Below are 16167 nucleotides of genomic sequence, written 5' to 3'. Positions count from 1 at the left end.
AGTTCTCATTCTTCAGGAAATCGAACATAATTATCTGAATGCGCATTAATCACATCAAATTGTGATGCCTCAACCTCTTTTAAAATATTTACTACTTCAGGAGCAAATCGAGGCGTGCATTTAATATAGAGAATATTTATGTAGCTTATCTTCAATTGTAACCATAGAAAGCCTAAATTATCACTTCTGGTGATCATAGGCATATACCACTTCTGGTAGTTAACAAAATATAATTACAATGAGATATACGAAATATAACCACTTCTTGTGGTTGTATATTTCTTGCAAACTCTGCTAGAGTTTAAGTTGATCTAATAATGTTATCCATATTCTTCAAAATGACATAAACAAGATATATTATAGTAAACATCATTATCAAATCATAATTTTTCTTTATGTACAACAATTACATAACCATACTATCTATTACAAATAACAAAAATTAAAATATTTACATTTCTACAGATTCACCACCGATTACATGACTTGTTTCTCCTTCTGGGAGTGCAAGGTAATCAGTTACATCCAAATGCATGAAGTCTAAATTATCTTCAGAAATAAAATTTGCTTCAGCATTTTTCTCTGTCTTCTTTAGGGAGGCTTGATAAAGCTCAACCAGGTGCTTTGGCGTACGACAGGTACCTGACCAGTGCCCTTTTTCTCCACATCTATAGCATGCATTTTCTGCATTTGGTGCCTGTACCGCTTCATGCTTTTGTTATTTCCTTTTTCACTGCTGGTGGTGAGGAGTGTTCTTTGGTGCATTATTATTACCATGATTAGAGTTTCTTTCCCGACCACGACCATGACCACGACTGGGGCCACGACCTTTTCCACGTTTAGCCTGGTGGAAGTTCGTCTCATTCACTTCAGGGAATGGACAAGAACCAGTAGGTCGGCTTTCATGATTTTTCATTAATAGCCCATTATGTTGCTCGGCTATAAGAAGATGTGAGATAAGTTCAGAATACTTTTTAAATCCCATCTCTCGATATTGCTGCTGCAGGAGCATATTCGAGGCATGAAAAATGGTGAAAGTTTTCTCTAACATATCATGATCAGTAATATTATCACCACATAACTTCAATTGGGAAATAATTCTGAACATAGCAGAATTATACTCACTGATAGATTTAAAATCTTGTAGCCTTAGATGAGTCCAATCATATCGTGCCTGTGGAAGAACGACCATCTTCAGGTGGTCATATCTATCTTTCAAATTATTCCACAGTATGACTGGATCTTTAACAGTAAGATATTCCATTTTCAGGCCCTCATCAAGGTGATGGCGTAGGAATATCATTGCTTTGGCACGGTCTTGGTTTGATGCCTGATTTTTGTCTTTGATGGTGTCTGCCAGACCCATCGCATCAAGATGAATTTCAGCATCAAGCACCCAAGACATGTAGCTTTTGCCCGATATATCCAGGGCTACAAATTCAAGTTTAGAAAGATTTGACATTATTTAGGAAAAGAAAGTTCTTACCTCAGATACTTTCAAAATATTTGCTCGAGATGGCAGAGTCTCGTGCTGATAACGTGTTATAAAATAAAGACTATAAAGTAAAGACAAGTATAGAGAGAAACTGATATATTATTCGAATTCAAACTGATGTACATAATGAACTGAAATCTCTTCTATTTATAGAAGAAAGGAAGCTGTTGTGTAAGCTGCTACTATACCAGATATGGATAATCTTCTACTGAGAGCAATGTTTATCCATAACGGAGTACTGAAAGAATAAGCTTATTATACCCGATATGGATAATCTTCTATCGGGGATAATGTTTATCCATAACTGGGCACTGAAAGGATAAGTTTATTATACCCGGTATGGATAATCTTCTACCGGGGATAATATTTATCCATAACTGGGTACTGAAATGATAAGCTTATTATACCCGGTATGGATAATCTTCTACCGGGGATAATATTTATTCATAACCGGGTATCGAAGTGATAAGCTTCTTCAGGAAGCTTATTTCTAATAGAGTACTTAAATAGATAAACATATTTACGGTGGAGTCCCATATGGATAAGCTTCTTCAGGAAGCTTATTTACAACGGAGTACTAAATGAATATCCATAATATAATATATTTATAACAAGATAGTTATAATAAAAATATTATTTTACCCTTTTTAACTGTGACATATCAGAAAATATCATTCGCACAAGTTCTTTTATTTTTTTCTTTTTAACCGGTAACTAAATATTAGAAAATAACATATCATGAAAATATTTTCTTGAAAAAATGATATATATTTGATATTCATATCTAACGGACCTTTTGTTTGCGTGACTTATTATTGAAACAAACAAAATTTGCAAGTATCATATTTATTTTGGGGTAACAATTAATTCCCGAATTGAAAAATTAACCTAAGTAGTAGTTCATAAAATTGTTCAATTTAAAAATAGTTGACAAATATATAATTTATATATAATCAGTATATATTTTATTGCATCCGACTTCAAATTTTTACCGCTTTAGACCAATATAAAGGAAATTGCTCCCTGTCAGGATTTTCGTCATTCAAATATGAAATATCTGAGTGAAATCAGAAATGTAGTGAACTACCCATCGCTATAGACTGAGTATTTTAAGTTAATGAATATGAAGTAAGTATTATTGCTTTAATTATTTTTTTGTAATGAATAATTCTGACATCTTTGACCAAAACATCGACAAACTCTCTTCAAGACCAGCACTTGGTAAAAGGATGTTATTGGTCTCGTCTATTCCAAAAGCAACAACTTCATACAAACTTTATTTGTAATTTTAATTATTCTATTCAAATATACTTAATTAATCATATACCACTTTTCTCATTTTGTTTTTCAAATTAAATACTTAGAACACTAGCAAAATTAAATACTGTTCAAATAATATTGCGTAGGATTTTCATAATATAAAAATATAAGTGTATGATTTTAAAATGCAAGGAAATATCTGAAAAAGAGTCATATTAATATACAAACAGAGGAAACTCATAATTTTCTTTGGTAACAGCTATAGTAAACTGCAAGTATAAAGCCTCAATGTTGTCAACCTTAGTTGCAAAATGTACCCATATATTAATCGAACCTTGAAAAGAAAATTAATACACAAATTCTAAAGAAAAATGATGTTAACACATATCAATAGAAGGAAAAATGAATCACCAAATCAGTAGAATGAACCAACCATTATTCAAAAAATTAGGAGATAACACTAATCGGAGAGAACATGAACTTCATTTTCCTTAACTAACTTATTTTTCTAGAAAATACAAGATTACATCGTCGCAAGAAAAGTTTGACAATAATTAAAAAGTAGGCATGTAGGCCAATATCTTTAACTATAAAAATAATATTTGACATATACATATGATACAGGTGTTTAATTGACCACCCTTGTACTAGTACTATAGCTGCCCCACCACCCCGCGATAAAAGAGTTTGTGGGTGTTAATTGGCCATGAATATTATTTCATTATTTGAAAATACTGAAGTTTTTGCATCAATATAAATTGTTACTATGGGTAACGTTCTCTTTTACGCCGTTACTGATGGTAACGATTCTCTGCCACCACTTATATAGTGTGGTTGGAATTTATGTAATAACGTTACTTTCTCAGCTAAAATGAGTAATGTTACTCTGTGGAAGTTCCATCTTCGTGACCTTAGATGATTTGACAATACATCGTTTAATAAATTGTTACTACCAGATTTTCTTCAACCAAGTTTCTGCCTATTTAATTTACATATGCATAAGCAATTCAATAGGTAAGTTTCTGCAAATAGAAGTTGGCTGAGAAAGAAAATTATAAAATACGCAAATGTTTCATTCTTAAGCCCCCATTTAAATTTATCCCTATTTATAAAATTAAGTTGTGCAAATATAGCTCTTGAAAAATTATCCTTCCAAATGCTACTTATTAGACTTAGGTCTAATGTTTGCTCATATATTACTCAACCTTATATATAGACAAAACATTAGACACTCATTGTCTAACTTTTGCCAATAACTTAGACCATAGTCTAATGTTTCTCATCAAATTTACAGTTTACTTAAAAGGAATCTTTAGACCATGGTGTAAAAGATCTATAAGTTGCAAGAAAAAAAAGCCATTTATTAAACAGTTGTCGCAAAAAAGGATAACTAACGCGTGGCACATACAATTTATTCACTCAAATAAAACATTTCCAATCTAAATCGAATTAACAAAAATAATACGATGGAGTACAAATCACTTTAATGAAATTTTTATTAAAATACTATAATGATATATATATTAACCTATTTGATTGACCATCTTCCTTTACATGTTGATGGGATTGACGAGTAAGGCTTCAATTATAGATTTCACATTATCCTTTGGATTACTATATCCATCTTCATTATTCTTGTAAACCACATCAATTAGACGTGTCAGATTTACGATTGGCTTCAAGATCTCAAATGGCATAGAATTAGTTGGTTTAATAATGCTCTCTCTGTTCAAATCCTTCCATGCATTTTCTGCTATTTCAGAAAGCTGTGCACTCGCTTCTTCCACTATTAAATTGTACTCTTTCATATAGCATTCTATTCCCGTCACAAGTTGTCCTTTTTCTTTCTCAATCTATATATAAGAGCAGATCATGGATCATGAAAATATTAGTGAATTCACATCTTGTTTGAGATTGAGACGTAATTTATATATCAGTATATAACTTTAAGTTGCAACGTCATCAATGACTTGACCAATTAATGCAGAAGCCACAAGAATTTTAGGTTTATTCATCAACCAATCGAATGATACCTTTGAAACTGATTTCATGCCCAATAATGAAGCAGGTGCAAGTAGGTAATAAGTTCCAGTAATGAGTGCATTGCCTAGGTATTCTTCAAATGGTGAACTTTTCCTTTTGATGAACCATTGTGCTTCAATGTAGTAACTCCTAATGATTTCTTTCATCTATTTCAAGAAATATAATAAGTAATATTAATTACACTTATAAAATGAAAGAAAAATGACAGTATTAGAGTTTTAAGTGATCATACCGCCTCTTTGACGTAATACATCCCATTGAAACTTATATCTTGTTTCTTTACTTCGATGTCATATTCTTTGAAGAGATTGAGAAGAGTTGAATATACTGTTTTCATATAGGTAGGGAGTCGATCAATTTCACTTACATCCCACCTTCAATGATCGAAAACGTTTAATCAAATATCTTCAAAAGTCTTTAGATGTACAGTAGAAATAAAAGATGGAATTATGCATATCGGTCGACGGCTTCTGTGAACACTTCTAGTTCATCAAGAGTACCATATAAATCATATATGTCGTCAATTACTGAAATCATAGTTACACATTTTGCAAGCATAATTCGAGCACGAGAATATTGAGGTTTAAAATATACCCTTACAGCCCAAAAAAAAACACTCCACCATTCTGTCTCTAACATATGAAAGCTTAGACGCAAGATCCAAATCTTTCCACCATCTTCAAAATAAATTAATGAGAGTCATATTTGGTTAATTAGCTCAAGAAATAAAATATATAAGGTGCTCAAATTAAATAAAAGAAATCTTACTGAGTGAGTTCACTAAGTTCTTCCTTGTGTAGAACTTGCAACAAATTATAATCTAGTTTGGCAAGTCTCAATAACTTGTCATTTCTTGATTCAGATTCTTCATATATTGAAATTTTAAATATGAGTTTCAGCTCTTGGAATGCCTCTATGAAGAGATTGCATGTGTTACTTGTTTCTCAATAATAGAAGAGCTTAATTTGGGTGCTATTTTCTCCAAATGTTCTTTTGTGAATATAACAGCCTCTTCTAATATTTCATCTCCATGTTTCCTTACTTGTGCTGCTTCATACAGATTTAGCAAACCCTTTACTTCTTTAAGTAAAGTTTCCTTGAATTTTCCACTGTTGTCCTTGAATTGGTTGAAATGATCTAATTCACAAAATATTTTGTTATAACAAACTTGAAACATTCATTTAAATTAAACAAAATTGTAATATGTACACATAAAAATATATACCAGAAGAGATTGGATAGCCGTGTTGCCTGAACAATCGAAAATATAACGCAACAATATTGTATAGGTCATCCTCTTCATGAATGACATTTAGATTAAATAACTTGCTTATTTGATCTTCAATCTCCTCTTCGAAGTGATACGAAATATCAAGAGTATCAATCAAATGTATTTTTTCTAAATTCACTTTTTCGTAATAATGCAACCATCTCCATTAAATTATGGATCCGCCTCTGATTCCATCTATCTATAATACAACCATCATAAAAAGTAGAAAAAGAAAGCAAACTTCGTATTAGTTTAAATACAAGAGATTAATATCAAAATACAAATATTCTGAATAATATCATAGCTTCACTAGTTCGCTAAACAATTGTTAATTGCAATTATCTCAAGAGCCTCAAAAAATATTTCTATAATGCAGCTATTACTAGAGTTACAATTTCTCCCTTTCTCTCTTTCTTTCTATATATATATATATATATATATATATATATATATATATATTAGTCTCACAAAAGTATTATAATCTAAATAATTGTAAGACGGGTTTCCCTTTTTCTTGCTCTAATTAAAAACTTCGTCATTTCTTATTTTTTGTGCAAAGTTCAGGTTGATCCAATCAATTTAGAGAAGGATGTAGAATTCTAACTGAATGAGTGTGAAATATTACTAATATTTTTTTACAAAATTACAGTGGATATGCGATGTTGGGACGAAAGTATAACTAGTATATGTATGACACTTGGACAGAACAAATTCACCTATGTCAAGCACAAAGACGTAGCAGAATAGAAATCAGCACAACATATATAGAGTCAATATGACTTCAAGAACCCTAACGTCGGGCCGCCCTAATCAAAGAGTTCTAATTAGTAGCTAGAAACACATTAAATAAAAACCAATTTATCTTCTTGTCTGCACGTACGTCTGCAGCGTTGTCAAATGGTAAAATTATTATTTTACACCAAAATATACAGACTTATCATGATGATGTATAGTACTCCTAATTAGGTGATAACTATATATTTGTAAAGACATGTATTATATATCTATTAAGTTGGTATAAACACCCATGTAGCTAAGTTTTTACTGTGATCTAATTCTATAGATAGCTCATCTATTTCTAGAAAGATTTCTTTAATACTGCTTTTGAGTTGCTTTTAAATATTTCAACCTTAAAAAAGCATGAAATATACTTTTTAAAATTTGTCAACAAAATTAGTATTGGTGTAATTTTTTTTCAGTCTATTTTCTTAGTTAGACCGTTGAAAGTCACAGGTATTCGACAACATAGAGAATCCTAACTCTGGAATACTAAAATAACCCAGAGCAAGTATGTATAATTTTTTTCCAGTGACTTCTAGGTTCAAGGATTTCTTATATAGCTAGAACGACCCTCACAAATTGCGAATACTAATTTGTTAAGAATTAATCGGATTGAGGATATGGCGTCATCATTCGCTGGAATTGAAATATCTGCGAGATCGGGGTCACAATTTGTATCGGTTAAACAAATTGTTGGAATTCCTAAAGTAATACACTCTCGCAGGGCCGTATATTCTTCGTGCTGATCAACGATGATTACAATATCGGGTACCCCTGTCATATATTTAATCCCGCCCAGATATGTTTGCAAGCGAGATAATTGTCTTTTCAACATAGCAGCATCTCTTTTCGGGAGACGGTTGAGTCTCCCTGTTTTTTGTTCCATTCTCAAGTCCCTGAACTTATGAAGTCTTGTTTCGGTAGTGGACCAATTCGTTAACATACCGCCAAGCCATTTTTTATTAACATAATGACACCGGGCCCTTATTGCAGCCCACTCTACTGAATCAGCTGCTTTATTTTTGGTACCAACAATTAAGAATTGTTTTCCCCTACTTGCTGCGTCAAAAACTAAATCACAAGCTTCTGATAAAAAACGAGCAGTTCTAGTAAGATTTGTAATATGAATACCCTTACGCTTTGCAGAAATATAAGGCGCCATTTTAGGATTCCATTTCCTAGTACCATGACCAAAATGAACTCCTGCCTCCATCATCTCTTCCAAATTTATGTTCCAATATCTTCTTGTCATTTCTCTCCACACCCCCCCCTTTTTTTTTTATTCTTTTTCAAAAAAAAAAAAAAGAGACGAGGAACCCTGAACTGAAATAAATAATTGTTCCGATGGAACCTTCTCTTCTACCGTAGATTGGACGTAGATACACGACCCAAACCATTATTCTTTTCTATTCATTATTCTTTTTATTACCAAAGCAAATAACCATACCAAATGCAGATAGCGAAAGAGATGAATCCGTTGTTAGGAATCATTAAATCCTATAAACGATTGTTCGGGTATATCGTGGAAATTTTTTGAAAGACAAGAATCAAATAATTTTTTGTGGTGGAACAAAATATCTCTCATCTCCCCCTCGAATAGATTCTTTTTTTTTGTTTCCAAAGGAATGTTGTTATGTTGTTTTGAAGGGTGCACTAATCCCTTGAATCCGGTACCAACGGGTATCACCCCCCCCAAAACAACGTTCTCTTTCAGGCCTTTCAACCAATCGATACGACCCCGGAGAGCCGCTTTTGCTAAAACTCGAGCAGTTTCTTGAAAACTCGCTTCAGATATGAAACTTTGAGTATTGAGAGATGCTCTTGTTATTCCCAATAAGACGACTCGGTAACAGATCGCTTCTTCCAAAGCGCGCCCCATTCGTTCTGCTCGCAACAATCCAATAAGTTCTCCGGGTGAAAAAACATTAGACATTCCATCTTCTGAAACCAACACTTTTGATGTTATTTGACGTACAATAATTTCTAGATGCCTATTATGAATCTGCACCCCCTGGGAGCGATAAACCTGTTGGATTTTATTAACCAAAGAGATTCGGCTTTGCGCTATAGTTAGCTCAGCACCAATCAAGAATCCCCAAGGAATTCCAAGAATTCTTGTTATACATTTGTTCCAACCCTCAATCCTCTTTTCTAGATTCATGGATATTGAATCAACCGAACGCACTTCTAACACCTGTTCTACTTTTGGAAGACCTTGTGTTATATCACCAGATCTCGATTTTTCATATATAAATGTAACTAATGTATCTCCTTCGTAAAGGGTTTCCCCATAATGGCCATGAACAGTTGCTCCGGGGGTGGCCAAATAAGGCTTAGCTGATCGTATCACTATCGAATCAACTTGAACAAGTATAACTTGACCCGATTTGAGGGGCGGTCCATTTTTGGCTATACATACATTTTCACAAATAAACTGTCCAAGACTAATTATTTTAGATGTCTCTTCACAATAATTGTGATGGAGAAAATACCAATTCAAATTGAATGGATTTAAAATAATGTTACGACACGGATCGGGATTAAAAATTTTTCCATTTTCATCCATTAAATAATATTTAAATTTAATCACTTGAAAAGTCTGTTTTAAATTGTCAAGTTGCAAATAGTTAGTTACTAAGATCTGATTATGAGTTATTAAATGGTAAGATGAATAAAAATTCTCAATTGGAAGGGATGTTCCTAAAGGGCCCAATGAATTCCTAATTGGAATTAGGGGATCTTTTTTAATTGATTTTTTTATCACACTGTGATATTTTACATCCTTGAATGGCCCCATTCGAGAACAATTGGCTGCTGACAAAATTATCAACGACTGACATTCCTTATTTCTATTTAACAACGTATGAATAGTTCCTTGAGGTTGGTTAATAGATTGTTGAATTTTTGCCTTGGAATAGGAATAAATGGAAGAAAAGGGGTTGATATTGGTACAATCTGATCCATTATCAGAGAGCAATCCTGACCCCGACGGATCATTCCTTTTTCCGATATACGAAATAGGGGATTTCACTAAGTTGATTCTTAGGAAATGTCGAATCAAACCATTTGTCCTTATTTCAACAAAAGAAGCACGGGCTTCTTCGCAAGAAGAACTTTTTTTGTCTTGGTTCCAATTTAATACTAAACAAGTCCGAACTAATTGAATACTTGTGTCAGAAATTCCTCGAATCGGTTTGCCATTTCCATAAAGGATATAATTGACAATTCGAAGTTGCACATTATCCCTTTCCTGCAATGGATCCGGTGGAAAAAGGGTTGCTAAATTTATACCGTCCGTTATTTCATATGTGACGACAGGTCGAACTAAAACAAAAAACTTTTTCTTGCTAGGTGTAATCCGTTGGACATAGATCCAATTTTTCACTTTTTTGGATTCCTTGGAATTTCTTTTTCCTGTTCCTGGTGGTATCAAAACGCCGGTATGTCGGGATATCTTATCTGTCTCTCCAGGAAAATGGATATCTCCAGAAAAGATTTTAAGTTCAATTCGTTTTTTTTTTCTCTCCACCCGGACCAACCCACCGACTCGGCTTCTTAGATTTAAGGTGATTTGTGTATCTACCCCAACGATACTATTGTTCCGTACCATTATGGAAGAAGATCCGGGCAAGATATGCACCTCTTCAGGAATGAAAAAAAATCGATCTACTTTCATTTGGTATTTTGGCCTAAATTCCTTGACTCCTCGATACTCAAGCAAATCCTCTTTTTTGATGACTGAATGCGTTTCTACAGTCCCATATTTAATAATGCCCGAACTCTTTCTTCTGTATCGAGGATCATCGAAATAAGCAAGAATACTATTTCGACGGAAAATACCATTTACGGGGATTTCAATCGAGATACCTGAACAGGGCATTAGTTCATTCTCGAGTTCTTGAATCGAGTGTAGTGGAATGATGAATTTATTTCTTCGCCTTTTTGACAATAAATCAGAATTCTCGTGGAGAATAGGCGAATATACGAGATTATACTGACCAGCACATATGATTCGATTAAGGTCTGAATAATCAGGAATCCTATCTTCTTTTTTACCAGAAAAATCCGAACTAAATAATTTCTGCCTCGCCTGATCGTTGGTTACTGAGAGGTTAGAAGTATATCTTCGCTTGCCAGAAAGAAAATGCGCATTCATTTGATCCTGATCCTTGTGGATCGAAAGGTAGACTAGACTGGACCTGCACGGCCTTCCTAATAATATCCATAAATGGCTTGTTTTTGGTAATAGATGAACATTACCGTATGTAAATTCGGGTGCATGATAGACATCGGTACTCCAGTGCATTTCTCCGTCTGAATCAGAATAAATATGTTTTCGAACCTTCTCTTTAAAATTCAAAGTGGATATTCCTGCGCGAATCTCAGCAATTACTTGTTCTGATTCTACATATTGATCGTTTTGAACTAAAAGCAAACTTTTGGGTGGAATATTCACATTATGTAGAATATCTTCACTCTCAATAGTTACATACAAGTCTATAGAACATAGAAAGGCGGGATGCCCATGACGTGTACGTGTCGGATGAACCAAATCCTCATTGAATTTGATTTTTCCATTAGATGGGGCTCGCACATGTTCTGCAGTACCCCCCGTGAATACTCCTCCGGTATGAAAAGTTCTTAATGTTAATTGAGTACCCGGTTCTCCAATCGATTGACCTGCAATAATACCTACAGCTTCCCCCAATTCAACCAGGTCGCCATGAGTAGGACTCCGGCCATAACATAATCGACAAATCCAAGATGTACTCCTACAAGTAAAGGGAGTTCGAATAGAGATTGGTTGTGCCCGAAAGGTTATGAATCGATTTACAAGTCCAATGCCAATGTCTTGATTTCTAGTGGCAATACATCGCGGACCCATGTATATATCATCTGCTAATACACGACCAATTAATGTTTGGATAAAAATCCTTTCCGGCATCATCCCATTCCGAGGACTCACAGAAATACCCCGGGCGGTGCCACAATCCGTTCGACGTACAACAATGTGTTGAACTACTTCAACAAGTCTGCGAGTGAGATATCCAGCGTCTGATGTTCGTACAGCAGTATCCACAACTCCTTTACGGGCTCCGTAGCAAGAAATGATGTATTCTGTTAAAGAGAGTCCTTCGCGTAAATTGCTTTGAATAGGTAAATCAATCATTTGTCCTTGAGGATCTGACATTAATCCTCTCATACCTACTAATTGATGTACCTGAGATGCATTTCCTCTAGCTCCCGAGAAAGACATTATATGAACTGGATTAAAACCTAGAAGTCACTGGAAAAAAATTATACATACTTGCTCTGGGTTATTTTAGTATTCCAGAGTTAGGATTCTCTATGTTGTCGAATACCTGTGACTTTCAACGGTCTAACTAAGAAAATAGACTGAAAAAAATTACACCAATACTAATTTTGTTGACAAATTTTAAAAAGTATATTTCATGCTTTTTTAAGGTTGAAATATTTAAAAGCAACTCAAAAGCAGTATTAAAGAAATCTTTCTAGAAATAGATGAGCTATCTATAGAATTAGATCACAGTAAAAACTTAGCTACATGGGTGTTTATACCAACTTAATAGATATATAATACATGTCTTTACAAATATATAGTTATCACCTAATTAGGAGTACTATACATCATCATGATAAGTCTGTATATTTTGGTGTAAAATAATAATTTTACCATTTGACAACGCTGCAGACGTACGTGCAGACAAGAAGATAAATTGGTTTTTATTTAATGTGTTTCTAGCTACTAATTAGAACTCTTTGATTAGGGCGGCCCGGCGTTAGGGTTCTTGAAGTCATATTGACTCTATATATGTTGTGCTGATTTCTATTCTGCTACGTCTTTGTGCTTGACATAGGTGAATTTGTTCTGTCCAAGTGTCATACATATACTAGTTATACTTTCGTCCCAACATCGCATATCCACTGTAATTTTGTAAAAAAATATTAGTAATATTTCACACTCATTCAGTTAGAATTCTACATCCTTCTCTAAATTGATTGGATCAACCTGAACTTTGCACAAAAAATAAGAAATGACGAAGTTTTTAATTAGAGCAAGAAAAAGGGAAACCCGTCTTACAATTATTTAGATTATAATACTTTTGTGAGACTAATATATATATATATATATATATATATATATATATATATATATATAGAAAGAAAGAGAGAAAGGGAGAAATTGTAACTCTAGTAATAGCTGCATTATAGAAATATTTTTTGAGGCTCTTGAGATAATTGCAATTAACAATTGTTTAGCGAACTAGTGAAGCTATGATATTATTCAGAATATTTGTATTTTGATATTAATCTCTTGTATTTAAACTAATACGAAGTTTGCTTTCTTTTTCTACTTTTTATGATGGTTGTATTATAGATAGATGGAATCAGAGGCGGATCCATAATTTAATGGAGATGGTTGCATTATTACGAAAAAGTGAATTTAGAAAAAATACATTTGATTGATACTCTTGATATTTCGTATCACTTCGAAGAGGAGATTGAAGATCAAATAAGCAAGTTATTTAATCTAAATGTCATTCATGAAGAGGATGACCTATACAATATTGTTGCGTTATATTTTCGATTGTTCAGGCAACACGGCTATCCAATCTCTTCTGGTATATATTTTTATGTGTACATATTACAATTTTGTTTAATTTAAATGAATGTTTCAAGTTTGTTATAACAAAATATTTTGTGAATTAGATCATTTCAACCAATTCAAGGACAACAGTGGAAAATTCAAGGAAACTTTACTTAAAGAAGTAAAGGGTTTGCTAAATCTGTATGAAGCAGCACAAGTAAGGAAACATGGAGATGAAATATTAGAAGAGGCTGTTATATTCACAAAAGAACATTTGGAGAAAATAGCACCCAAATTAAGCTCTTCTATTATTGAGAAACAAGTAACACATGCAATCTCTTCATAGAGGCATTCCAAGAGCTGAAACTCATATTTAAAATTTCAATATATGAAGAATCTGAATCAAGAAATGACAAGTTATTGAGACTTGCCAAACTAGATTATAATTTGTTGCAAGTTCTACACAAGGAAGAACTTAGTGAACTCACTCAGTAAGCTCTTTATTTATTTATTTATTTATTTATTTATTTATTTATTTATTTATTTGTGCACTATGCATTGTAGAGTATTATTTAAGATAACTAAGTATTACTTTTGTTTAGCTTAGAAGGTGGTGGAAAGATTTGGATCTCGCGTCTAAGCTTTCATATGTCAGAGACAGAATAGTGGAATGCTATTTTTGGGCAATAGGGGTGTATTTTGAACCTCAATATTCTCGTGCTCGAATTATGCTTGCAAAATGTGTAGCTATGATTTCAGTAATTGACGGCACATATGATTCATATGGTACTCTTGATGAACTAGAAGAGTTCACAGAAGCCGTCGACCAATATGCATAATTCCATCTTTTATTTCTACTGTACATCTAAAGACTTTTGAAGATATTTGATTAAACGTTTTCGATCATTGAAGGTGGGATGTAAGTGAAATTGATCGACTCCCTATCTATATGAAAACGATATATGCAACTCTTCTTGATCTCTTCAAAGAATATGACATGGATGTAAAGAAACAAGATATAAGTTTCCATGGAGTTTATTTCGTCAAAAAGGCGGTATGATCACTTAAAACTTTAATACTATAATTTTCCTTTCATTTTATGAGTTTAATTAATATTATTATATTTCTTAAATAGATGAAAGAAATCGTGAGGAGTTACTACAATGAAGCACAATGCTTCATTAAAGGGAAAAGTCCACCATTTGAAGAATACCTAAGCAATGCACTAATTACTGGAACTTATTATCTACTTGCACCTGCTTCATTATTGGGCATGAAATCAGCTTCAAAGGCATCATTCGATTGGATGATGAATAAACCCAAGATTCTTGTGGCTTCTGCATTAATTGGTCGAGTCATTGATGATGTTGCAACTTACAAGGTATATACTGATATATATAAACTGTCTCAATCTCAAACAAGCTGATGTGAATTCGCTAATGTTTTCATGCTTCATGATCTGCCTTTTTTTCTTTCTTATATATATAGATTGAGAAAGAAAAAGGACAACTTGTGAAGGGAATGGAATGCTATATATATATATATATATGAAAGAGCACAATTTAACAGTGGAAGAAGCAAGTGCAAAACTTTCTGAAATAGCTGAAAATATAATGCATGGAAGGATTTGAACAAAGAGTGCATTATTAAGCCTACTAATTCTACGCCATTTGAGATTTTGAAGCCAATCATAAATCTGACACCTCTAATTGATGTGGTTTACAAGAATAATGAAGATGGATACAATAATCCAAAGTAGGGGTGTACATAGGCCGGGTTAGTTCGGATTTTACAATTACCAAACCAAACCAATTGTGTCGGGTTATTAAATTTAAAGACCAAACTAAACCAATAAAACTCGGGTTTTTCACTCTCGGTTTTTCTCGGGTTTTCGGGTTATTTGTTTTTTTTTTCCAGGGTTTTTTTCCGGTAAAATCTTTGTAGAACAAAACATGTAAAATTGTGCTCAAAATATTTTTTAATCCTAATAAGATACAACTATATAAAGTATTTTCCAAGAAAATAATACAAACTATGAGATGTGTCATGGCATTATCCTAAAATATTCAACAATAATTAAAGACAACAAAATTATGTAATATAAATATTGCTAATTAAAAAGCCATAATAAAAATAAACATAATCTAAAAGTACTAATTCATGCTAAAATAAGGGAATACTAATTACATGACTAAACGCTAAAGAAAAAATAAAAATAAGTTATGCATTTTTCTCTAAATTATTGCAAAATAAAAAAATAGATATTCAATACATTCTCGTTAGCAGTATTGAATTGAATGTTTTTTGTTAGCATTAATATTAATTTGATTTTGGTTTGGGCTTTTATTAGCAATGCTTAATTTACTAATGTTAATGGCTATAAAACTTATTGGAACATTCAAAAGTTCTAAGCACAACCTTGAAATAATATTTTAAAATATAAAATTATGAATATTTTTAAGAAATATTTATAAATTACATCACAACAAGTATATTTATATATTAAATATATCTAAAATTTCTATATATATAATGTCGGGTTGGTTTGGTTTCGATTTGATTTTCTTTAGTTAAAACCAAACCAAACCAATTATGGTCAAGTTTTTTTTCCCAACACCAAATCATAGTCAGATTTTTTTTCTCGATTTCACTCGAATTATCGAATTGGTGCGGTTTGTCGGTTTCCCTTGTACACCCCTAATCCAAAGA

At 32.8% G+C, this 16167-nt stretch overlaps 1 protein-coding gene and 1 pseudogene across 1 annotated transcript; one reads left to right on the top strand and one right to left on the bottom strand.

Annotated features, from left to right (window-relative positions):
- Positions 1–4305: 4305 nt before the first annotated feature.
- LOC104228944 (viridiflorene synthase-like) lies at positions 4306–8100 on the bottom strand (annotated as a pseudogene).
- Positions 8101–13540: 5440 nt separating this feature from the next.
- On the top strand, positions 13541–15217 carry LOC104211489 (vetispiradiene synthase 1-like). Its single transcript, XM_070147034.1, has 5 exons — positions 13541–13780; positions 14061–14266; positions 14371–14512; positions 14594–14839; positions 15083–15217. Exons 1-5 carry the CDS (start codon positions 13541–13543, stop codon positions 15215–15217), a joined length of 969 nt encoding a protein of 322 aa, XP_070003135.1.
- The last annotated feature ends 950 nt before the right edge of the window (positions 15218–16167 follow it).

Source organism: Nicotiana sylvestris, chromosome 5 (assembly GCF_000393655.2).
Source record: "Nicotiana sylvestris chromosome 5, ASM39365v2, whole genome shotgun sequence".
Taxonomy (NCBI): Eukaryota; Viridiplantae; Streptophyta; class Magnoliopsida; order Solanales; family Solanaceae; genus Nicotiana; species Nicotiana sylvestris.
This window is presented reverse-complemented; position numbering and strand designations above follow the sequence as displayed.